This window comes from Callorhinchus milii, unplaced genomic scaffold, assembly GCF_018977255.1.
Source record: "Callorhinchus milii isolate IMCB2004 unplaced genomic scaffold, IMCB_Cmil_1.0 Scaffold5, whole genome shotgun sequence".
In the NCBI taxonomy this organism is placed as follows: Eukaryota; Metazoa; Chordata; class Chondrichthyes; order Chimaeriformes; family Callorhinchidae; genus Callorhinchus; species Callorhinchus milii.
In genome coordinates, this window is record NW_024704746.1 from 30,928,327 (window position 1) to 30,954,434 (window position 26,108).

A 26,108-nucleotide genomic window follows, 5' to 3' on the forward strand; every position below is an offset into this window, starting at 1 on the left:
GAGGGATAATTATGGAGAGAGATAATCAAATACTCTGCAGACCATGATTATTCCTGTGCTGTTACAACCAAGTAAGTGTCATTTGTCAAAATCAAACAGCTAAAGTTGAATAGTGCAGATGTGGAGATGCATGCGTATTTAATTAGATATTCAGTAAATAGAATTTTGTTTGAATATTTTTGGGGCCAGGGAAAAAGTTTACAAAGTGTTCAAAGAAGTGGTTAGGATCAATGATAGAATGGGTTACACGTGGTCAATGGACGAGCTGAACAGACTTTAAATGTTGGCAATAATCCACAAATAATCACTGCATTAATGCATTGATTCTGCTCAGTGTGTCTTCCTTTATTTTTCTCTCTCATTCCTTAGATTTTTTTATTTTCCTCTCTCTTCATATCACCTTTAATTGGAAGCTACCATTGATCCTCAGTCATCTGGGGAGACATCGATCCAACCTTGGTGCCAACAGTAATTACTTCACTTTACAAACAGTTTGACAAACAGCTCATGCCAAACTGCATTACACAGTCACATGACAAGGATTTGACCCATCGGTCATCATGAGTTGTACATTTTTGTTCAAAGTATTCTTACCTAACTAAAGACTGTTTTGCAAATTGTTTTTCCAATATCTCATGTAGGTATAATAGATAATTGATTTGAAAAAGCAGGGTGAACTTACAGTAAAACTTACTTTTAACTTACAGTATTTTTCCAATTACCTCCTTTATTGTTGCAGTTAGACGAAGCCTGTATGATTATTCTACATGAATTTGCAAAGTATGACAAGCAGGAGACCTGTCAGGTAAGTAAATGAATACTTCGACCTCGAAGAAATTCACTGCTGAATGCTGCAATTCACAATAAGTTTGGAATTTTAAACAAATTTTTTAAAAGTTGGAATTAATGTCATGTATGTTACTGTAAGTGAAACAACGTGATTATGTGATGAATAATAATTACGAGCAAGGAATTCTTAAATATTGTACGATGCCACTGTACTTTAGTCATATAATACAGTAAAGACTACAGTTTTCGGTGCACAAAATCATTATTTACTGTTATTTATGTTATTGATAATATTAGCGATCCCTGGATTGATTTTAATATGTGGAAATACAGCAATAACTCACTATCACTAGTAGCATTAAGTCTCTGTGTAATAGAATAACTTTAATAAAATCTAAGTAGATATGCAATCAGTAGAATAACTCTGCAATAACACTTAGAATTTCTTCCCTTCATAATTACTTTGGGCTGGATGGAGTGGGAATTCTGCTTATTCTCTATTGTAGTATAGCCCCAATTGAGTAAAATTTGAATGGTTTGCCAGCACAATACATTTCTGGGTCACCGATTCATAACCATAATTCCTCACATTGCTAAATGTGCAAACTCAGCCAACCCAGATCAGGAGAAGGTGTCAAGTGAAAGCTATACACTTCCTCCACAGGGAGGAAAAGAAATTTGAAGAGCGATTAATCGCAGACTACTAGTACTATTTTGACAGAGGAATAATAGCAGAGGGCTTAGAATTTTATATGGCAAGAGTGACCTAAGAGAATGATCAAGCAATAATAAATTGAATACAATAAAGAAAATGCAAAGTGGGTGGATAAATCTTGAGATTATTGGCTGAATATATTGTATGTGATATTTAATTGTACTTATGCAACCTCAGAACAGGCTATGAATTAAATATTTTGCATTACTACTACGAGTAACCCCTCATGTGCTTGTGTGAGCTTCCTGCTTCTGATGTTATAATAATCTTTGCATTTAATATAGTGCCATATCATGTTGTCATGACGTCTAAAAGCACTTTACAGGATTTTACTGTGAAATGTAGTGACCAGATGAATGTAGCATTCATTTTGTGCATAGCAATGTTCCACAAACAGCCATGAAGTGAGTGAGCAATTTTATTTGGGGGACTGTTGGCCAGGACAGCAGAAGAAACTCCCTTCTTTTTTCAAGCAGTGCCATTAGATCTTTAACATCCACCTGAACAGCTAGACGGCATCTTGGTTTAACATCCCATCTGACAGCTCTAACCATGTATCACAACTCCAGCACTGCATTGGAGTGTGGGCCAAGACTGCAAGTTCAAAGTCCTGTCTTCAGAGTTTGGACATTTTTATTGTAATATTAGACTTTAAAGCTGCTTTCCAACCAACAAAAACATTGTATTCCTCTTCCAAAACTGACAGAGGAAGGAAGAATTCAAAGGAGATATATTAAATCTTGAAGTTTTGTATTCTTAGAATATTTTAAAGAATAGTGCGTCTTAAAATACATAATCCCGTGTCCTAACCAACATGGCTGTGTGGACACATTACCAAATTGGCTGGCACATTCACTTACAAATATATGCAATGAATCTTGTGCTGTGCTTTGAGACTTCCTCCCAACATGAAAGGTGCAATATCAAATGATTATAATTATAATTAAATGATTGAAACATAATTGCACGCTTTATAATTTCAGATTAGCAAGACAGCATTTCGGCATGCACTGGCTAACTTGAGGAATCCCATGTACGCAATGGATTTGGAGCATCTGTTAGCCAGGTATTGCAAGAGTGCAATTATTATATTAATCGGGTCCTAATCCCTGACTGTTCAGCGTTTTGGGATGTCCTCCTGATGTGAAAGGCGCTTTACAAATGTAATTTTGTATTGTATTAGCAGCCAGAATTGGCACTCAATTGTTTGACATAGATCTATGGCCATGATTCTTTGCATCATCAGTTCCCAACTTCTGCCATGTGAAAGGGACAACTAGTCTGATTAAAGCTCTCTGGGTCAACTGCACCGTCAATGAGACAGTGCTGCACTTGCACAGAACAATTTCTATATAAACGTATGATCCTGTTCTTACAATCAGACTTAATTTGTCTGGAGTCTAAATGGATGACAAGCATACTTTATTTCATGCTTGAGCAAGGGTCGGGTATCTGCCCCTGTTTGAGTCACTCACTATTTCACCAGTTCACGATCCATTTAGGGAATCCTTTGGCTGGGAGCTTGTATAATAGGATAGTGAATTGATGCTGACATTGGGTTATTGACAATGGATATCATATTATCGAATAATGTTGTCATAGTTTTCAACAATGATGATGTTACAAGGGCTGGAATTGATTTAATCCTTTGTTACACTGAACATGTTGGTGGAGTGCCCAAAACAATTTACAGGGATGTGAATGGATAACCATATTTACATTTGCTGCTCACATAACTTTGTGTAGCTGATCTCTGTACGTGTGGCCTCAGAAAGTGAGATCTTTCAGATTGCCAAGAACTGCTGGGGACATTCCTCTCTTTCTAGTTGCTAACAATAGGAGAGCAATTCAAATGGCCAGATTCGTAAATACCTGCCTGAAGCAGAATCGATGCAAGGCTTTCCCTTGGAGGTCGTCTCACTTACATTGGTAATGATCTGCACTAGCAATGTTATGTTGCACTTTTGGCTCTAATGTACTGACAATTCAGCACATATCAAAGATATTTTACCAAAACAGCATTAAATGAGGGTTCTAAAAACATCTTATTTAAAAGGAAGATGTGAAACGCAGGTTCAAACTATATTTTTACAGGACTGGAACATGGATTTTGTAATATTTTAATATTATTGTTTTGTAAGTGCTTTAAGATATCCTTCCGACAAGAAATACGCTATGGAAATCTAAATTGTATTTCACCAGTAACACAATAATGTGTCTGGTTACACTGGGTAGAATGCCCTTATTGCCACCGTATATGATAAATGTACCGTTGCTGGTTTGCTGTTGAACATTCTGCACCTGGGGAGTTTGTTTCACACATCCCAGCTGCACTAATTTATTAATGTTCAAACTTGCACAAAAAAGCATATTTTGCAAACACAGCTTCTCAGAAGAAATGAACAAGGAGTTCGGCCATATTGTGATTGATGAGTTATACCATTTTGATACACAAGCTGTCAAGTTGTATTTGTACAATTTAAATTCCTCAGCATGATTTGAAAGTCTATTCCACGTTATCTAAGTGGTCCGATATTACCTCAAAAATCTGCAACCTCGCATAACATACGGTCTAATATTAAACATGCAGTACTCTGCAGTAAACCACTGGTACTTTACTCTAGCCATCTCCACAATGAACGGTAAGATTTAAATTCTAATTTACTTAAATTACATTCCTGTTTTTGTCAGCCGGGTGTCTTGACACATGCAAAGACCCATCACCATGCTTAAGAGTATCCAAACCAAGTTGAGATTTCCACGTATCTCACCTACATATGCAAATCCCAGAGAAAGATTGTTGGAATCGAATGCGCACTCTCTCCCAGGAGGGATGCATCCTGCTTACCTAATTCCGGAAAGTATTAGATGTCAGTTGGCAAGAGCCAGGGGGTTTGAGAACTCCAGAGTGTGTTCATTTCCAACCGATCTCAGTTGTAGTCATCAGGGCTGATACTCCTCTGGCCTCAAATTGTATAGCAATGTCAAGCTGTATAAACGGGTCAATATAAGTAGATCCCATCAACAGATAATGTGTGCTTCTCCTGGCATTCCTGCACTCCTGAATCTAATATAAGATTCCTTAACAAAGTTTGTTTAAACCAAACACATTTTATTCCTTAAAACCAAAATGCATATGGGCTTTTTCTATGGATCCCAAATGGTGGAGACTGGACTGTTGGTAGCAATGATAAATTGCACTTTACAATATAATACAAAATTACATTTATTCACGTTGTGGGGAAGTCCCAAGGCACTTTGTAGCAGAAGGTCAACAGCCATCATTAACAGACTTGGATGAACTGAAACTGCACTGGCGGGGAGCATCTTGCAATGGTAATAGTTATTGAATATCCAAGAATAGGAATTTTAATACCCACAAATAGGAATGTGTAAAGGCATTACACTTTTTTTTAAATGCAGATTTCTATTGTGTCTTGTATAATAGATAGAATCACATACAGTGCAGCATAAATTGGTTACAGAGAGCAAATCCTCTGGGATGCTGCCACAGGATGATTATAGGTAGGAAGATTATTTAGGAGGAATAGTGAGAGAAGCGTTGTGGCCTTTGATCTTTATTCTTTCCCTGTTGTTAGCCGTTTTGCTTGCTGTGCGATCTCTGAGCTCTTCCTTTACCAAGCACTTTTCTTCCCTGCTTATACAAAGGGCATCAGCAACATCCCAGCAGCGAATAGTCTGGGTTAAATCACCCTTTAAAACCAATAAATACTTTGCTGCTACATAACAATTGGCTGACATGAGGAAATGATGAGATTGATTTTTTTAGCTGTCCTTGCCCTAACAGGAATGTACCAAGACTTCACTTTATATTCTTTGTTAGTGAGAGAAATGTTTGTTTCACATTTGCCTACAAAGTGCAGTCAATACACTGTACAGTAAATCCCGTGAAGCATTTTGAGAAGTCCCCTTGACTTGAAAGATGATACATCAAGTGCAAGGATTATTTTATTTTTTTATTACGTGATGCAGCAGAACTTAAGTTTAAGTCCTAGTGATGTAGGAGTTATTCTCCACATACCAATAGATGCAAGGAAACCTTGTTATAATGCAGGTTTCGGGTCTAATCTCTGATTCAAATTAGAAATTTTACATGCAAAGAATCACAAGAACATAAATATTATCATGGATATATGACGGAACACAACTCCAACACGGAACACAGCGCTCTGTAGCTTTTGACTTAAAACCTGCAGGAATGATATTCCAAATCTCTTAACAAGTTCTGAAAGTGGGACCTACTGCCTCTTATTTATTTTATTCATGATTCATAATATTTTTACAATGTGAAAATCTGACTTTGGTGTAGTTTATAGTCCATAATAAATTGAAGAAAAAAATTGGAAGCGTTGACAATGTATGTAATAGTGTATTTCTTGGCAAGAAAATGTTACTTTTTAAAATGTTACAGCAGTAAATTAAATGCTCAAATAAAAATAAAATAGCAGCATTTTAAACTCCTAAAATATACTATAAAAAATTAGAACAAATAAAGTGGAAGTCACTTTGCATAATTCATTGCTTTTTAATCTTTTACTTAGGTTTAATTTGAAAAGGAGAGATGGGCTTGTGGACTACTTAAAATTTGTGGAAAAACTGCAAAGCAGATCAAATCTAAGTCTATTCAACAAGATGCTTCCAAAACTAAATCACAGGTAATTTCTGCAAACAAAATATATATGGTAAGGGCATTGCAAATACCTTTTTCCAAACAGTAGACAGCCTTCTAATAATGCCAGAAATGGTGGAAACATGGTGAGGTGGTTCAGTGATGTGTGTGTGTGTGTGTATGAACTCTGTCAGTTGTTAAAAAGAAGGAAAGTCAAAGGAGAACATGTTCTGTTCAAACTTTCCCACTGAAAAATAAAATATTCCTATTTAATGTATTCCATCTGTAGCAAGGAATCCTTGCTTTTGGTGCGTTCATGGGGCCATCTCCTCCCCAGCTGTTAAGCTGCTCCAATGATGTATGTGTATGTTATAGAGAACAGACAGATGCTTCCCAGAGGATTCAATGATCCAGCTGGAGAGGTGATCTGAGCTTACATGATACCAGGAAACTACATCATGTGTTTAATATTGTTACACACTCCTCATGTCTGTGCTTTCAAATCAGGCAGTTCCTGATCATCTGTCATACATGTCCAGACACACATACAACTACATTAATCTATAATAAAGCTACTCTAGGATGCCCAGGAATTCTCCCCATAGCACAAATACTAAGCAGCCTGGAACCCAAAGCGAAAGTGCTTGGAACAAAGCAAGGATTTGTTAGTACAAGTAGGCTACAGAATCTTATGCAGATGATTTTTTAGTGGGACGAGTACTTTGAACACTACAGACTCTCATGTTTAGGTGGAAGCTTGGCTCCAGCTCCTTTCCCACATTAGGTTTTGTCTATGTCTAATATATTGTAATGGTGTGGTGTCACCTGCAATACATTTCCAACAACAAAATGGCAATAGTATCAAAATATGTGTGTAATCTTACATTAACACTCAACACTATCAAGTACTAAATATTTGCAGGAGAAATCAAAAGTGAAATGGAGAAAATCGATAATATAGATTTACCTACTTCTGGGCAACTTCTAAAATGTTCCCTTTGTAAGGTTTACAGCGCTTTAAAGTTTAATGAAGGTTTTACAGCATTACAGACAGATAGATAGACACATAGACAAGACAGACGCAATCATTGGTGATAGGTGAAAGTTTGCTGACAGGTTTCCCGTTTCCCTCATCTTTTCCAGGCTTTATGCTGATGGTGAAAATCCCCGAGTCTATAAAGATGGTCTGACGGCTTCTGAAGCTGAGGTTTGCTTGTTAAAACAGTGTCACAGGCTTTTCCTTCAACTGTTGACAGCATTCAGGTAGCTCTTTTTATGTTTACAAAGGTATTTTAGAGAATTAAAAAACTTGTTCCAAGTATCTTCAAAATTGATTGCTCGCTCTTTACATCTGTTTTCATATCCTGCAAGACTTCCTTAAACAGCTTTTACTGCAAAGGCAAAATAAGTTGGTTTTGTTACTGTGTTGTGGAGCTATTTTTTTCTCTGCTGGCCATATGGGAGGTAAGAGCTTCCTCACACATATTACTCAGTCGTCAGCTAAGTTGGCTTCCCTCATGTTGATCAGCGTTTTGAAGTGTCAGTAAAGCCTTATCATTGAAGCCAGCCAACAGCTATACACCAGTGCAGTAAATGCGAAAGCACTGACTGGCCAACACAACCCGTTGGTTGGGATTTAATCCAAGCATTGCGTTAAAACAGCTTTACCATACCTTGATAATCCCGGGTGTGATTTCCTTTGGGACAATGCTTCATGTTTCCACCAAGACCTTAGAAATGGAACTGTACCTCTTTCAACACACTGTCATTGAAATTCTGTTTTCTACTGATGTTAAACTTCATTATTTGCAAAAAGTTTCATGTTATTCTAATAATGTGCAATGGTGTGATGAAAAGCTAGGGAAAGTTAAATTATTTTAGCATATTTTTAATTAATATTGAAGAATTGTATCTATGACTTTCACAGAGAATCGACACCTTTACTATGTCATTGTATTTTTTCCTGAAATGTAATCCTACAAAATGTAATCAATATACCACTCAGTGATGAGAAAACAATCTTACTATTTTAATATTCAACAAATGATAGACAGCACTGAGGATTTACCCCTGGATGAGGCATGTAATCCTTGATAATCCTGAAATGGTATATTGGTAATTAAGGTAGCACTTTCACTAAGACGCTTTGTTCTTAAATCAAAATCTTCTCTGTAGGTCCAAATGGACGTCAACATGTCCCTCATGTAGATTATGATTTGCACCAGTGTGCTGACAATTTTTGCATCAGCAACTTCATTTACTGGTATTACTAAAACTACCGAAATACCTTACAGAAGCAAAATTATTGTCATGATCACTTTTGGATTCCCGAGGAAAACTCTTCGGCGAAGACCCAAGCAACGAGCCCTTATCTAGAAATGGTGGGCGCTAAAGCAGGGTATTAATCTCCGCACACCCCCTCCCCCCCCCACACACACACACAGACATTCATAGATCCATATGACTCACCAGAAAAGGATCACCCCGTCAGGAAGATGAAAGTATTGAGTAGAATTCTAGAAGGTCAGGATGGCCCTTGAAGTCATGCAAATATCCATCGTTATGCGTTGGATGAACCAATGCCACAGTTTTTGCCCAGCCCTGGAAATATATGAAGGGTCAAAAAAAACTCCACAATAGTTTAAATACAGACTACTCTCTCCAACGTTTTTACCTATTGTTTTCTTTGACTTGTGTCTGTACATTTCCAGTATGTTCTGTGAATGTGTTTAAATATCTGTCTTACATTCAAAGTGAATGTCAAATGTCAGTTAATCTGGTATGAATACATAACGGTGAAAGATGATGAGGCTCCTTTAAATTAATCCAACATAAAATTATACAAATAGATAGTCTGTGATAAGATCTGAAATGAATGAAAACTAAATGCATGTTTGATAAATCAAGACGTTTTGGATTCAACAAGATTGTACACACGAGCTCACAAGTTTAAACATACGAGATTCTTATTGTAACACAACCTTTACCGTTTCTACTTATTTAAAATGGTTAATTATGCCATAAACCATTGATAGAAGCTTGTGTTCTTAATACCTGTAGTCATTTTCTCCCAAAATATAGTAAGAACTGATATATTTAATCAAATAGAAAGTATTGACTGATTGCATCAGCCCGATCTATAGTGAACAAGGGCCAACAGGACTTAAGTGTTATTTTTTGAAATGGTAATGGCAATTGTACAGTGGAGAGCTAATAGTACTGAGTAATCTAATCTTACATATCTGCACTATTATGCGTGTTAAATGATTAGGTTTTTGCCAACCATGCAAAATAGGAATCATATTTTGTTGCTATCCATGGAACAAGTAAATCAGTATTTTTATGTGTATTGTAAATCATTTTCAAGGCACATTGAGATATTTGTAGCACAGTAACGTTGTACCTTCTAAAACAAAAGTATTATTTTCCAAATGCTTTTTCAACATTGGTAGCAGGTTCACGATTTGTTCCTGTAGCTATTTCTCTGCTCCTGGCAGAAAACCTGATTTTCTGAAGTGTGGGCTTGTTAACTATTGGGAATTTAATGAATCTTACATTTCCAGTTTATTTTAGGAATGTTTGTAAAGGAATAATCGATTCACCCTTTACTTGTAGAAAAGCTGACATTTCTGACCATGAGACTGTCAGTTACCACGAATTTAAGGAAATCCTTGAAAAGGTTTTCCAAATTCAACTGACGAAGGATCAACTTGACACCATTGTGAACAAAGCTGGCTACCTGGAAAACAATTTGGTTGACTACCCCAAATTCCTTCTTCTCTTCCAAGATAGGTGAGCTCAACAACTCTGTGGGATGTTTCATATGATGGGATGACTTCTCATGTTAAGGTGCACAATTGCAATCTCCTCACCTCCTTGATTTGACATCTGCTCCCTCTGCCTACTTTTGAAAGAGGTGCCTGCAGTCTGGTCTGGAGTCGGGATATGTTTGGCTCTGTTTGGCTTTGGCTGCTGCACATTCTTGTGGATGAAGAACATCTTAATCTGTGACTTCATCATCATAGAATCATAGAATTATCCAGCACAGAAGGAGGCCATTCAACCCATCGTGCCTGTGCCAGCTCTTTGAAAAGAGCTTCCAAATCAATCCCACTCCCCCACTCTCTCCTCATAGCCCTGCAAACTTGTCCTCCCCAAATAATTATCTACTTCTCGCTTAAAAGCTGTTATCGAATCGGCTTCCACCAATCTGGGAGCAGTCGTAAAAGCTTCTCAAGGATTTCCATCCTTGATACTAATTCTACAAGACTTCCATATTTTCAGCGACTAGTAGTTTCACATTCAATTTCCACATCAGTTGTAAGTGTTATTAATATTATTATTTAAAGTTAACGCTGTACTGTGTAGTCTTTTTTGAACATCAGGCCTTTCATCTGGATAATTAACTCTTGATTATGATCTCGGTGATTGTGACCCTATCACACCCCTCCATCCTCACCCGACTCCACTGCTTCCCATCACACAGAGGATACAGTTCAAGATCCTTCATGGCCTCGCTCCCCCTAACTCTGCGAACAGCTAATCCCCTACCAACCTGCCTGCTCCCTTCGCTCAGCGGGTTCTGACCTGCTTCAAGTCCCCCGCCTCACCCGCCCCACAATTGGCGGGTGGACCTTCAGCCTCTCTGCCCCCGCTCTCTGGAACTCCGTCCCGCAGTCCTTCCGCCTCGCTCCCCTCTTTTACCTCCTTCAAGACCCATCTCAAGACCTTCCTCTTCGACCGTGCCTTCGATCACCTTCCTTCCCCCTCCCGCCCTCCACCCTCCCCCATCCTGACCCCCAGCTCGGCTCCGATACACAGATTGTCCAGCCTCTTGGGACGTGCTTCCGATATGAAAGGCATTATACAAATGTAATTTGTTGTTGTTGTTGTAGGTGGCTAATGTATAACAGTATCTAATGTATAATGCTTATATGTTAATGGTATTAATATGAAACATTTTTCAATATAGACCTAGCACATGTGAACTGAAGGAAGAAGTAGCCAGATTCTCTCTACGGCTGAAAGATCAGAATATTCGTGTGGATAGAATACGCTACATAGAAAGATTTGGAGGAGACCTTGCCAGATACAGCCACGCTCAGAAACAACGTCCATTACAGGAAGTAAAGTTACCATTAAACTTTTACATGCTTCACTAAAAGCCTTAATGTTAGTTTTAGCATTTCGCATTGTTTTTGAATTTATCAATAAAGTGTACCAAATCACACAATGTAGTATCTAGATTTCACAACATTTGAAAGGTTACTACAATAAAAGTGTGTTTTACAATAAAAGTGTCTCCTATCCCTAAAACCAACCACCTGCTCCCTTGACCCCATCCCCACTCCACTCCTTATCTCCCAGCTCCATTTTCTTGCCCCACACATCACTGACATCATAAACCTGTCCCTCTCCTCTGGCTCTGTCCCCATTCCATTAAAAACTGCCATCATCACGCCCACCCTGAAAAAACCCTCCCTTGATGCGTCGCAGCTATCAAGCTACCGGCCCATCTCCAACCTCCCCTTTCTCTCCAAGGTCTTGGAAAGAGTTGTCGCCTCCCAACTGCGCTCTTTCCTCTCCACCCATTCTCTTTTTGAACCCCTTCAGTCAGGTTTCCGTGCTGCTCATAGCACAGAAACTGCCCTGGTCAAGGTCACCAATGATATCCTGACTATCTGTGACCAGGGCTCCCTCTGTCTCCTCGTCCTCCTCGACCTATCGGCAGCATTCGATACGGTCGACCACGCTATCCTACTCCACCGCTTGTCCTCCCACCTCAACCTTCAAGGCACTGTCCTTGAATGGTTTAGCTCTTACCTTTCCCACCGTCTTCACTTCGTCTCAACGAATGGCTTCTCCTCCACCCCCCGTACTGTCTCATGTGGTGTCCCTCAGGGCTCTGTCCTCGGTCCCCTCCTCTTCACCCTCTATATGCTCCCCCTCGGTGACATCATCCGCAAACATGGGGTTAACTTCCACATGTATGCGGATGACACCCAACTCTACCTTTCCTCCTCTACTCTCAACTCCACGACCACCGATGTCCTGACAGCCTGCCTGTCCGACATCGAGTCCTGGACGAGAGACAACTTTCTTCAGCTCAACGTGCGAAAAACCGAGGCCCTCCTGATTGGCTCACGTCAGCGCCTCCGCACCTCAGGCGCTGACACCATCAGCATCCAAGGCTGCACTCTCCACCTCTCAAAGCCAGTCAGGAACCTCGGCGTTTTGTTCGACCCTGAGCTGTCCTTTCTCCCTCACATCCGCACCACAACTGGCACCGCCTTCCATCACCTCCGGAATATCGCCAGATTACGGCACTACCTCACCCCTCACGCTGCTGAAACCCTGGTTCACGCCTTTGTCACCTCAAGGCTGGACTATGGGAACTCTCTCCTCGCCGGCCTTCCCGGCCCTCCCTCCACAAGCTGCAGGTCATTCAGAACTCTGCAGCTCGTGTACTGTCCCGCACCAGGCTTCGGGACCACATCACTCCCACCCTCGCTCGCCTCCACTGGCTCCCCATCCCCCAGAGGATTGATTTCAAGATCCTCATCCTCACCTACAAGGCCATTCACGGCCTTGCTCCCTCCTACCTCTCCAACCTACTATCCCCCTACCTACCTGCCCGTACCCTCCGTTCCTCTGGCTCCGGTCTGCTCCACGTCCCCCGCCCCAACCGCCCTACTATCGGTGGTCGGGCCTTCAGCCTCTCAGCCCCGAGGCTCTGGAACTCCATCCCCCAGTGCCTTCGCCTTGCTTCCTCCCTTTCCTCCTTCAAGGCCGGTCTCAAAACCTTTCTCTTTGACCGTGCCTTCAGCTCCCCTCTCGACTCTCTTCCTCCTCCTCGCTCCCTCCCTTCCCTCCCCTCACCCTGACCATTTCCCCCTCCTCTCTCCCTCCCTTCCCTCCCCTCACCCTGATAGAAATTTGCATTTTTTATTATCAATTTTTTTAAAATTATTTTTCAACCCTTTACATGATGAGACATATTTTGTAAAATGTTTGTACGATTCGGTTGCTTGAGGAGAGAGGTACCGTTCTTTGAATTTGCTGGTATGTCTGTGCCTACACTTGGAAAAATGCATTTTCAAAGATTCAACTTATACATTTAGGCTTCTCCCTTGAGCTCACCTTAGATTGGGTGTGTTGGTGTATTGACACAAGCTTGATGTATTGAAGGCTGTGCCATGTGAATGGATGCAAATTCTTTTGTCAGCAAAAAACAAACTCACTTATAGGGAGGGAGGACGCTCAATGAGAGATCAGGCTGAGGTACCCCATCCCCTTACCATAAAAACCCTGGTGGTATGAATTCAACCGAATCCTGACATCCCTGGATTACAGGCGGCAAGGAGGGAACACAACATATACACCAGAGTGACAACACTGTACACAGCTCGCCCCATCACTTTATGCATCAGTATTTAATGAAACATTAAGGAATTTGGTCAGCTCTCAGGGCACAAGCTTCTCTGCCCTAACATGGAGACATGGAAGATTTGCCATTTTTGTTTTGAAGATTAAACATGCCTTATAAAGTCTTATAACATCTCCAATGACCTGCATATAACAGACTAGATGAAAGAGAGCTGCCAAGGCAATATCAAATATTTATTTCAAAGGTGATGTTTATGCTCCATCTTGGGCTGCCTTCATGAATTTTACATTGGGTTAAAATGTTTTATTCACGTGGTTTGGATGTCTTAAAAGGGAACCATTGTTAATATTAGGTGGCAAATGATAAACACCATGATTTTAGCATAAACGGCTCCTTAACTGGAAAGGGAGAGAGGTCATGTCACCAGTTTAATTGTACATTCACAATGACTTCCTAAGGGCATTAGCTAGAAGAGCAACAAATTTTTGAATCCATAATCTTTAGCTGGTGTAAACACAGCAACGGATTTTGTTTTAAATTGGATCATGAGATTTGTACAGTTAAGTATTTAGGGCTGTTCTGTAAAAGATTATATATGCCCATTCTTACTGTTTGGAATTAAACATAAACTTCTAGATATAATGTAACATTTGAGAAATTATTTAACCAGCTTTGCTGTAAAGGGTGTTATAGCATCATCCTTTCTGAAGATCCTTCAGCAATGCATTTTCAGCATTTTGAAAAGATTTTTCACAGATTTAACACAGCTATTGGACCAAGTTTCAAACAGTCATGAGAATGAATGAAATGTTCTTGATAATTAGACTGCATTTGTTTCCTATATTTGTTCATAGTTTAGGAATTGTTGGACTATCACGCATTTCCTTTGTTGACTTTGTTGGCTGTTTCCAGGAAACTAAGGTAAGAAAAGCACATGTAAAGGAAATAAGGTGTTAGGAGATTGGAAATCACTGTGGAACTCACTGTGAACTCTAGTATTAAGAAGCAGTACCTCGATTATTTAGAAGAAGAAATTACTGCACTGAGATTGATTGGGGGAGGGGAGCATTTCCTGTGTCTTAGTTTTATTTTGCAAGAGAGATTTGAATAAAGAAGGCCCTTCAGAATATTTGATCACATCTTCGAGAACACTCACCTTACTGTCTTTCCATCACAGTTTTAATAATAATAACAATCCGTGCATTTGACATCTCAAAGCTGTCTTTTAATGATCCCAGTGCCTTGGCTTCAACCACCCTTCCTGGTTACCTGGTCCAATTGTTAATTACCCTCTGGGTAAAGACATACTTCCTGGTATATGGCTTGAAATTGTCCTTTGGGTTCCGAAATCTATCCTCTTGTTCTTTTGTCTCAGTGCATCTGAAAGCGTTGTTCTACCTGATAGTTTAAAAATACTTGGGATACAGTCGTGCATTGAATCACTTATGATGAAGAAGAAGCTTCTTTTTATATTGGACACAAGTTTGGAACTTACTGTGAATACATCAATTAAGTTCACTAATGTTCCATTTACACTATCCTTTGAGCATTCATTCAATACAAAATGGCTTTGAATTGATGCTGAAATTCTGTACAAATCAAGTCTGCGGTAAACGATTGCAAGGTCATTTTTGGCAATTGGTGAAACTACATTGAAAAGAGCAATTTGCACTGCTGTGTATCAATGCAAACAACACAGAACAATTTAAAACCATGCTCCCCATCTGTTTGTCTTCCATTCCTAGCCCCACATATGTTACACATTTAGACTAAAAAATTGCGGTTCCTATCTTGAAAAATCCGGCTCAAGATTCATTTTTAAAAGGTTTGGAGGTTGAAATTGTCTGCATGCATCGCCAATCAAATTTCATCAAACCGTAGAGCTGGACTCACTCAGCTGCTCAAAATGGGGGAAACTATTTAAAACTATTTGATTCATAGGGACAGCATAAATCCAATTAATCTGCTCGCAGAATTGGAAACTGGAAGTGATTCTCCATCATTCCTAACAGCATGAAAGGGGAAATTTACTGCAATGATGGCTCCAATTGGAGTAGGTTAATTTGCAATTCACAATCGCTTAAAGAGCCTGGATACAAATCACCTATAGATAAGAGCTGTCGCTAACAGGCACAAACCTTGACAAGTCAAGCAAAGGATTAGCAACAGGGTAGGGGGTCTATTAACATTCAGCAACGTTTCAGATGAGGAGTGGGACAAACAGAAAGTGTAGGCACATAAGCACATTGAAAGGTGAGAGTCCACAGGTTCAGAATGTCCCGATACCTAAGCTGAATGGGAGAGCAGTATTAAAGGAAGTTAACCTCAGCAGGGAGTATTTGCTTCAGTATGTTTTTACAATTAAAGTATCTATGATTAAAAATTTGCATTGTTCTTTTGTCCCATAGGTAATGAAAAATAAATGGATGATACTGACAACTCTGAAGCAATTGCAAGATAATGACACTATGCTACAGAATTCCAAGACTAGTTTTCTGCAACAGAAATCATCAGGCAAGCTTGAAGAAAGCATCAAAAATGATTTTACTTTACTTAAACAGAAAATGCATGAAAGGTAGGTCAGCTTGCAGCTGAAATGTTATTTGAATTCTCAAATGATTTGGAAATGTAATAGACCAACAGGAGATTTCCTTGCAAGCAGTCTCATTTGCCTCATGATGCTCATCGCTTAGACCAAACATTTAAGGAAAACTGTTCTTTTCTGTAAAGAATTTACTTTGCAGGTAGCTGGCAATCAATTTACACACAGCAATCTTCCACAAACAGCCTTGAAGTGAATGACCAATTTTATCTGGGGACACCACATGACAGGTGGATAGAGGGAGCTCCCACCCACACCCCAAATCTATCTACCTTCTTTAATGGAAGCTGGGAGAGGAAAGCTCTGAGCCATGAGGAGGACAATAGCCAGTCCTCCGAGAAACCCACAACCCAAGGCACTCACAGGACCCTCTTGCTCCCTTTCCCTATTTCCAGTCTGGTGGGCTGCTCATCAGGTCGTCACCAACTCTGATTGGCCCCTTTAAGACAAGTGAGCCGTTGGCTTGACCTGTCAGTCAAGCCAACGGCTCACCTGTCTGAAAGGAGACCAACATTTTAACTCAATTTTACTCAGTCCTCCCCCCCAAGAATATTTTTACCTGCTATCTACGGAGATGTTCCCTTCATCACTTTGCAACATATTGCAGTTGCAGATATCTGTAACAGAACAAGCAGATATAATATCTCATCCCGGAGATGGCACATCCAACAAGTCAGCACTCCGCCAACAACAACTTCCATTTATGTAGCACCCTTCACGCCAGACGGCGTCTCGGAGCTCTTATTAAGTGCTGTACTGGAATAGCCATTTCTGTGCTTTAACAGTCTACATAAATTTATATAAATAATGAATTCCTTAAATTGGAGATTGTTTTTTGGTGCATCTCAAACCTGCTTTTGCTGTAGACAATCAATCTAACAGCATTACAGGCACTGGTATTCAAGTCATTTCCACGATCAGGACTTTTATTACAAATATTTGATTTCTTCCACCTTGAAGTTCCTCTAAGGAATTTAACAAATGACTTGAAAAGGCTATTCGTGTACTCTGGGGAATATAACCTTACAAAGTTACAAATTACTGGCCAAGCGATCTGTGTCTGACTCACTGCTCTCCCTTTGTGTTGTTTTTTCAGGGGATTTGCAATGCAAGCACATTTCCCACCATCGTGTCTGGAAGTTGGCGGAGCTATTACAGCAAAGCAACTGAAAGAAGCTCTCGAGAGCATGGGTATTATAATGAACAAAAACGATTTCAACAACCTCTGGGTGAGGTGAGGAAATGTTTTGGGGTTAAAAGGGATACACTGAAGGAGTCATTTACTGTGCAGACTAATCGATGTACTGCAACTCTAATTCTATCACCCCAGTTGTTAGGTAAAGGTTTCCCGTCATACTGTAAAATATTCCGTGAACAAGTAAATACACAGGATATGTCCCCATCAGTACAACCTGCGGTTTCACACAAGGCTACTTAGAAGCTTGTATAATGTGACCCACCCTATACCAGAAGCAACACGCCGTGGCATAGAATACTGACTCGTTGACTTCCTGTGCTGTGGGTCGGAAGCAACACTTATGTCACTTCCTACATGCGCACAGGGTGTGCTCCTGATGTCATTTGCGAAGGAAGTGATATCAGTGATGCTTCTTGCACATATTATGTAGGCACACAGGAAGTGATGTTAAGTAAGCCAGTACAATATCTACGTTTATGAAAAGCCAGTCTTCCCTGAGCCTTCTCCTGTCCCTCTGGACTTATTTGCCAAGGAAGGTTAACACATTTTCAACAACCGAATCTCAGGGCTTCCTTCTGCTTTATCCTGCTTTTGAACACTAATTCACCTAAATTATTGATCTGTTATACTCAGAGTGGATCACACACACTTATTTTTCATTTGCAGCTTATGTTCTATCTGGAAAGGTTTGGATGTTGATAAATAGCATTAAGACTATGACTGCACAGTGTTCATTGTGTTTTAACAGTACTAAAAAAATATTTAATGTAACAGAATGTTGCTCCCAAGTACAGTGCAGTGTAGCAAATCATTGCCATCATTTGCCTCATCATCTCATATAACATGGAGGGATGTGTTGACACATTTTCCTATTTGTATTGGGGAACGTCCTCCCAAAAATGAAAGATGCTATACAAATGTAATTTGTTGCTGTTAAAGGTGTGTAAAAAGCAAAGTTTGTGCTGCTATTCATAGCCATTTGCACACATTTTGGACAAAAATAACCACCGATTTAGTATCAGTTTGAGCTCATACTCAGCACATACCTACCTGACAGGTAAACAGGTCCTCGTGAAACACTCATCTGAAGGATGGCACCTCAGATAATGCAAACCCCACACCCCCAGCATTGCATTGGATCTGCTGCAAATCAATCCCGTTTCTTCTACATCTTTTTGCAGTCCCTGGTCCTCTCCGCTTGAGAGGTGATGCTCCTAACCATTGAGTTGCAGAACTCCAGCTACAAAGTATACGGCAAATAAAACTTTGCAAATTCTTTTGGCACTGGGCAATACAGCATTGTTAATTTGGCAATACAAACTTGGCTTCCTGAATTAAGCTTTCACTTGTCTTCATCTCAGGCTGAGGGTATTCCACACCACTACTGCTGATGGAATATCTGGCCACCATCAAGTCTCAACCACTTAATCCAGCTTTGGTTTCTTTTAAACTGTTAAAAGGAGGTTGTTTGCTCTCTCAACATACAGGATATGATTAGCCAGGCTAATAGCAACATTGGCAGTGTGCCTGTTCATTTGAGATTGCCAAAGTTCCAGTATTATTCAGAAATATTGGTTCATAAGCACATATTTTATATCCCATGTGTGTCTGAGTGCATTTGCTAGCTGGTATGATTTGCTAACAAATACAAAACCTTGAAAACGTAGTGCTTTTAACAGAAATAATTAACTGACATCAAATCATACGTTATCTTTATATAATAATAATAATCCTTGCATTTGTTATAGAGCTTTTCACGTCTTCTCGACGTCTCAAAGCGCTTCACAGAATTGACTGTAAAGTGAATTGACTGTATATTTGCGGGTGAAATGCGGCAGCCAATTGCGCACAGCAGTGTCCCACAAACAGTTGTGGATTGAAATGACAATGTGCAATATTGGCAATGTGCCTGTTCATTTGAGATTGCCAAAGTTTCAGTATTATTCAGAAATATTGGTTCATAAGCACATATTTTATATTCCATGTGTGTCTGAGTACGTTTGCTAGCTGGTATGATTTGCTAACAAATACAAAACCTTGAAAATGTGTAATGTGTATATCAGAGTTATGTTTTATCCCAAAGAATGTATTGCTTAGATTGCTTATAAAGAACACTGTGCTTTCTGAACACTATCTGTCCTAAGGTTATGAAAAACACATAACCTTGCAAGAGAATTTCCGGATGGGATGACTGGATACGGATCAGGAGCAAGAACCCAACATGAATTCTGTGTCAAGTGCCTTCTGCTCCATATACTGTACTTATCATTCTCCATCCAAAAGGATGTGTAGGTGATATGTTCCCCTGACCTGGCGATTGGGACTTGAAGCAAATTGTCCTCCATCCTTTCATTTTATCCTTTCCGCCTATGGGGGCTGTTCAGCATCTCCAATGGTGCAGCTTAGATTAGCATATTTTGGAAACTGTAATTGCTATAATTGCTGCCTGCAGCTGGCTTCAGAAACGGCAGAAAATCTTTCAGAAAGACAATAAACCACAACCATTGCAAATTGCAATTTTTGAAAATAATGCAGACTGAAAACTCAGCCCACTTGGGAATGGAAGAACGCAGCTGGCATTCTCAATCCTAGTAATAATGTAGAGTTTAAAGAGATACTGCAAAAGTCAGAGTTTGATATTCACATTTGACATGCAATGTTACAATTTTAAACATTTTATTTAAAAAAACAGAACCAGTCATAAAATGTCAAAATATTGTATAATCTTCTTTGATATTAACTAAATGTTACAATAAGCTGCCAAAAATAATTGGAGACAATTATCTGGCAACTTGTCTGCTTTTAACGATACATTATGTTGCAATTATGTATTTTAGTAACAGTTCATCAACTGCAGTAATCACAACTAAATTGCAAATACCTTGTTTAATCTAAACTGCACTGAGGGTACAATTATTGAACATGACTGCACTAGGTTGTATAATTTATTTAGACAGTAAGTATTATTAATACTATTATTAATATTATTAATCATAATTATTGGTTTTGATATGGCACCTTATCACATTGTGAAAACACCTCAAAGTGCATCCACAGAATCCACTGTAAAGTGGAGTGATTGTATATTTTTCAGGTGAACACAGCAACCGATTCATGCACAGCATTATCCCATGAACAGCTATGAAGTAAATAAGCAATTTTGTCTGGGGATTGGCCAAGTCACCTGGGAGAAATCTTCTCTTTTCAAATAACACAATCTGTCATCTGTCAAAATATCTTGCCTTGAATTATGATATTGTCCCACACAAATTTACTCTTGAATTTTGTTTTGCTTCAGTTGCATATATGAAGTGTTGGATGTCTTAGAAAGTGACAATTTTATTCATCTACTACAACAGTTTACTCATAGTTACTGCTATGTTATGAATAAATTTAGCAAATACCGGCTTGCTTCATGTCCTCTGTCCTGTTCACCCCACCATCGGAAGGTGGGCTTTAGCCATTCTGCCCCGCTCTCTGGAACTTCATCCCAGAGTATCTCCGACTCGTCCTTCACTCCCCTCGTTCCAAGCCCATCCAAGAATGTACCTGTTTGTCTGTGCTTTCGATCATCTTTCTCCTCCTCATCCCCTTCAGTTCCTACCCCCAGCTCGGGTGTCCACCCAGCAGGGCTAAGCGCTTTGAGACATCCTTCTGACATGAAAGTCACTGTATAAATGTAAATCATATTGTAAATTCTGCCTCATTATCCAGATATATATCTTTGAAAGGAGACGGGTGATGTTTTCAAGACAATCTCTACCATCAAGCAATGTTACAGCCAACATATTTGTTCCTGATTTTGATCATAGTGTACTCTTTTGCAGAATAGATGCCGAGAGAAAATGGAAAGTGCCAACGCAGCAGTTTTTAACTCAAATGGGAATAAATTCCCAAGGAACTGTTCATTGTACAACAATGCTCAGCCCTAATGATCCTTTAACAGGTACTGTATGTTCTTACTTGATACAATCTGTGAATCAAAAGTGTAATAAATAGGGCAAGATTCTCTAACTTGACATTATATTTATTAATGTTTGTTGGCTAACACTTTCGACTCTGCCAGTAATTTCATCAACTTTTGTGGTGTAAACTTTAATGTCAAATTTCCAATGTAGGAATAGTAAGGAGATTTTCCGAGGAGATTAAATGTTGTATGAAGAGTCAGGATACCTTAAATTTTGCATGCTGTATTGGAGAAATATCTGCTGAACTCAATGGCCTGTTCTCATTTTACACTTCCTTATGTTCCTTATAATTACCTGAAGGTCCTTGGGTTATAACTGGTAATTGATGTTGATGGAAGGGCAGAACTCTGGGCCAGTCTGGAGTACAGGATATAATTGAAGAGAACTACTGCACTTTGCATACCAAATAGAGCTGGATGCAGAAAGGATAAACTGGATGTTGGAGCTTTAAGACCAGCCCTGTCTGTCGATGAGAAACATAATAAAGTAACGATTTCTCACCACATTGTTCATCACAGACCACCATTACTTCTGTTTGTGGAATTTAATTTCCAACACCATTTTGTGATTGCACTTTCAGTGGCGAGACGTGGTAGTTTTATTATCGGCATTAACATCATGACATGAACAGCAGTATCATGTACAAAAAAAAGTAAGTTCATTGTACTTATACATTGTCATTATACAGTACTTTGGATGAGATGTTAAACCAAAGTCCAATCCAGCTGTTGAGGTGGACATTAATGCTCATGTGGCACTATTCAGAAAAAACAAGGGAGTAGCATTTCACCTGCAAATTGTTGTTGTTTTGGTGTCCAGGCCAACAATCCCCAAATAAAACTGGTCATTCACTTCAATCTATAGTGACTGTGGATTTTGTATGCAATTTGCTTGTACAAAATGCACAGTCACTATAGATTACAGTGAATTCTGTAGATCACTATCTCTAGAAAATACCTGACCCGGCTATGCCCCTCCCACAATGAAATACCTGTCCCATCGTTTTACAATTAGTGAGGGAAATTTAATGTTAATGCTATTTTGAATGTTTTTCAGGAGTAAATGAAGATTTAACAAGAACGCAAGCAGCTAAAAGTAAACAAAAAACATCAAATAGTGTTATTAATTTTGATGATGATGTTATTAAGATATTTAAAGTTAAGGTAAGTGATAAATCCCCAAAATAAAAAAAATAATAATTTGGTCACTCAATCCACGACTATGGCAAATGCAAGAATTATTATATTATCATTTACTAGGACAGTATAGTGTAGTTATTATTCTTGTTGGAAAATACACCTCTTTTCAGTGAGTTTCTGTAAGAAATGGCATGGCAACGGTTTGCTTGGAAATGGAAATAATTTTATTTAACTTTAAAGCTTTTTCTTAGAATCATAGAATTTTACAGCAAAGAAGGAGGCCAATCAGCCCATCGTGCCTGTGCGGCTCTTTGAAAAAGCTAACCAACTGGTTCCCACTCACCCGCTCTTACCCCGTAGCCCTGCAAATTTTTCCTTTTCACGTACTTATCCAATTCACTTTAGAAACCTATTATCGAATCTGCTTCCACCACCCTTTCAGGCAGTGCTTTCCAGTGCATTAAAGCTTTTTCTTATTGAAAATCATTGTCAGTTTCGAAACCCACCTTGCTCGATTCACTTTTGCTTCCTCTGGTCCTTTTTCATGCGTGTAATTTTCATTGTACAAATCACTGATTTGGTGATGGATAAAAATAGCACATAGCGTTGAAAGAATACTTAGCTTTTTGAATGGATTTAAGCAGCCACAGCTTCAAAGCTCTATGCATTATTACGGAACAAGCAGAGCTTTGTCTACCTGATTTCATCCATTAATCTAGTGCATCCACTAAATTAAATTGCTCCATCAGTATAACATTCCACTATCACAGAAGCTTCAACATCTATTTCTTTTTTACCGAGAAATAGAGCAGACAAGAACTTATTACAATTACATATTTAGTTTTTGATACTATAAGCCTAAAGATAAATCCTTTCTGTACTTTTTCTTCCAATGAATGAATCAGACAATGCCCTAAATTAATGGTGACAAATTGCTGAATACTTCCCTTATTAATCTAATTAATGCGTCAATCTGTAGTCTCCTTTCCTTAGTTACTTAGTTGGGACACTTATGAATTATAGAACTCGCTCTACTTTCTTTGATCTACCATACTCAGCATAAATCTTCTGTTTCTATATATGATTTTTAACAAATTATAGGAAATTTAGCTTTAATTACATTTGAAGTAATATTTTCTCTAAAAGCCCACATGTTTGGAAGTCCATAGCTGCCATGATTGTTTAAACAGGAAGCTATTTGTAAAGTCCATAACTTTAATATTTGCAATCAATAGTGTTATTTTGTGAAATAGCATTAGTCATCCTTTCTGTTTCAGAGCAGGTTGATGAAACTAAAACATTTTTAGTTCTATCAAAAAACACTTTATATTGCAGCCCCCAATAGCAAATCACTTGCTCCAGGGATAGGGGCACTGTCCTTCAACCTTAAGAGGTACCTTAGTAATTCACAAATTGGGCTTTACACTCCATCTAACAGCAAAGCACTGAATGCAACCACATTTGTGGTATTTTGTAAGTATTTGTGGACTTGGTCAAGATCAGTTAATTCAACACAAATTAGTTTAGGCAAAAACCTCAAGTGCTGTTTTTACATTTACCAACTGGTGGAGAATACAACGCATGTATGTGTCAGGCCAGTGAATTTACTACCAACATAGAATTATCCTCAAGAGTAGTCTTTGGAAGTACTTGTTCAATACAATACAATACCACAGCAAAGCTATGCAGAATTAAACTACACATTGCCAAGTGAAGCACTAGGCCATACAGGAAGACAGAACAAGAATTGTAATATACTTGCATTTTTAGGATGGCAGTTGATCATGTTATATTGGAAATAAACTAATTCAACCTTCAGAAACTGCTAGCATGATTAAGTACTAAATGGAGCTATAACTATAAATTCTAATATGTGTAAACTCTGTGTCGTACATGGAGATTGTTTTCGTCTGACTTGCCTTAAAGTAGTTTGCACCAGACGCTGGGTCACAGCTAGAAGTTAAAACACTGATTTTCTTAAATGATGAAATAAGTTCAGAGTTTATCATCATCATCCTCAACCCCAAATGGTCTGCATGGATTTATTTCCCTTTATATGGGTTCAGTTTATCTATGGGGCCATTATAGGATACAACAAAATAACCTTGAACTTTCCTTGCACTGACTGTAACGAGTTTGTCAAATCTTGCTGAATAAAGTGCCTGTTCACGCAAAAGTTAATCATAAAGCAGGTATGTCGTACTATTTTATGAATAAAAACATTCTAAAAACTAGATTTTTTCACCTAATTATCCAACCAGTAAGCTTTTACAAGTGCACATACTCTTCTATAACAAGGTGTCATGTTATAGATGAATTGCACCTGATTTGTCCACTTGAAAGATCAGCTTTTTTCAGCGGTAACCTAATTATTTGCAGCTGTAAAAGTGATCTATTACATTCTCTGTTGAGAATGTGACAAGACATTTGTTTGAAAATGTTTATTTTTTTCGGGTGTTTGTGGACTTGTTCAAGGTCAGTTAATTATGCGCAAATTGCTTTCTTGCATAAATCCTCAACTAGTTTCAAGAAAGAGAAACAACTAAATGACATTCTGCCAACCCCTCACATTTCGGAGATATTGATAAGTATCGTATTGAATTGTTTTACTGATTTCTGCTCGTACTATATGGGTCACATGGTCTATGTTTGGCCAAACTTTAGTGTTTGTTCCCAATCAGTTTTGATTCACTATACGTTGAAGTGCTTTGACACACTTCAATGGTGTGATAAGGCGCTATATCAAATGCAAGGATTATTATTAATAGTACTATTATAATAATAATAATCCTTGCATTTGATGTAGCGCTTTTCCAAAGCTTTCCAAAGCGCTTCACAGAGTATACTGTCAAGTGAATTGACTGTATATTTGTGGGCGAACACGGCAGCCAATTGCGCACAGCAGTGTCCCACAAACAGTCATGGATTGAAAATGAACAATTTATTATTGTTTTTTGGGGGGGTTTGCTGATATAATTCAACTGAAATTGCTTCAGCACAAATGTATTCAGGTGAAAAACCTTAAAAAGCACAAATGATTTCAAAAAGGAACTTGAGAGTATTCAGGCTTATTAGCTGATGAGATAGATTTGTCCAAGCAATCCTTTGGAAAGTTAGATTGGTAGTCCAGATGAACCAATGGTTTAATTCCAATGAGAAAAGGGCTATTTACTATTGTGTTATGTTTCTGCAAATTCTATGTCTAACAACTTGGAAATATTCAATAATACCAGAGAAATTGGGATGTATTCTCCTGAGCAATGAAAAGGAACTGAAGCCCATTTACCTATTTTTTGTAAGCCCCACTTACTTTCAAAGCACCAAAGAATTTGTTGTACCTGTTGTGGCCATTCTGATGGCAATGGCTTTATTAGCAATTAAGTAGTCCCAAAGATTATACCTTCAATAATGTTTCTCTTTACATAGTAATCCTTACATTTGCTATAGCCCTTTCACAGGATACACAGTAAAGTGAAGTGACTGTGTTTTGTAGTTGCAACATTGTCGGAAACTGGGGTTGAGGAAAAACAAATACCTGATTTTTGCATACGCGTACCTTGGTACAAATGCTAAAGTTGTTTTTTTTTAATGTTATTAAAAAGGTTTCACAAATTGCTGCTAAAATTCCATTCATTCACTGCCAACCAAACATAGTTGTATGAACACAAATTATGAAGAGA

At 38.8% G+C, this 26,108-nt stretch overlaps 1 protein-coding gene across 1 annotated transcript in view; it reads left to right on the forward strand.

Moving 5' to 3' along the window:
- Nucleotides 1-640: 640 nt before the first annotated feature.
- The window catches only part of LOC121849180, a 28,302-nt gene continuing 2,834 nt past the window's right edge, over nucleotides 641-26,108 (forward strand). The window contains exons 1-11 of the mRNA XM_042335045.1: nucleotides 641-805; nucleotides 2,488-2,570; nucleotides 6,067-6,180; nucleotides 7,278-7,397; nucleotides 9,750-9,926; nucleotides 11,107-11,265; nucleotides 14,376-14,442; nucleotides 15,930-16,096; nucleotides 17,220-17,357; nucleotides 21,149-21,267; nucleotides 22,346-22,452. Coding sequence (XP_042190979.1) covers nucleotides 755-805; nucleotides 2,488-2,570; nucleotides 6,067-6,180; nucleotides 7,278-7,397; nucleotides 9,750-9,926; nucleotides 11,107-11,265; nucleotides 14,376-14,442; nucleotides 15,930-16,096; nucleotides 17,220-17,357; nucleotides 21,149-21,267; nucleotides 22,346-22,452 — 1,302 coding nt within the window. The 5' untranslated portion in view covers nucleotides 641-754. The remainder of the gene's footprint in view (nucleotides 806-2,487; nucleotides 2,571-6,066; nucleotides 6,181-7,277; nucleotides 7,398-9,749; nucleotides 9,927-11,106; nucleotides 11,266-14,375; nucleotides 14,443-15,929; nucleotides 16,097-17,219; nucleotides 17,358-21,148; nucleotides 21,268-22,345; nucleotides 22,453-26,108) is intronic.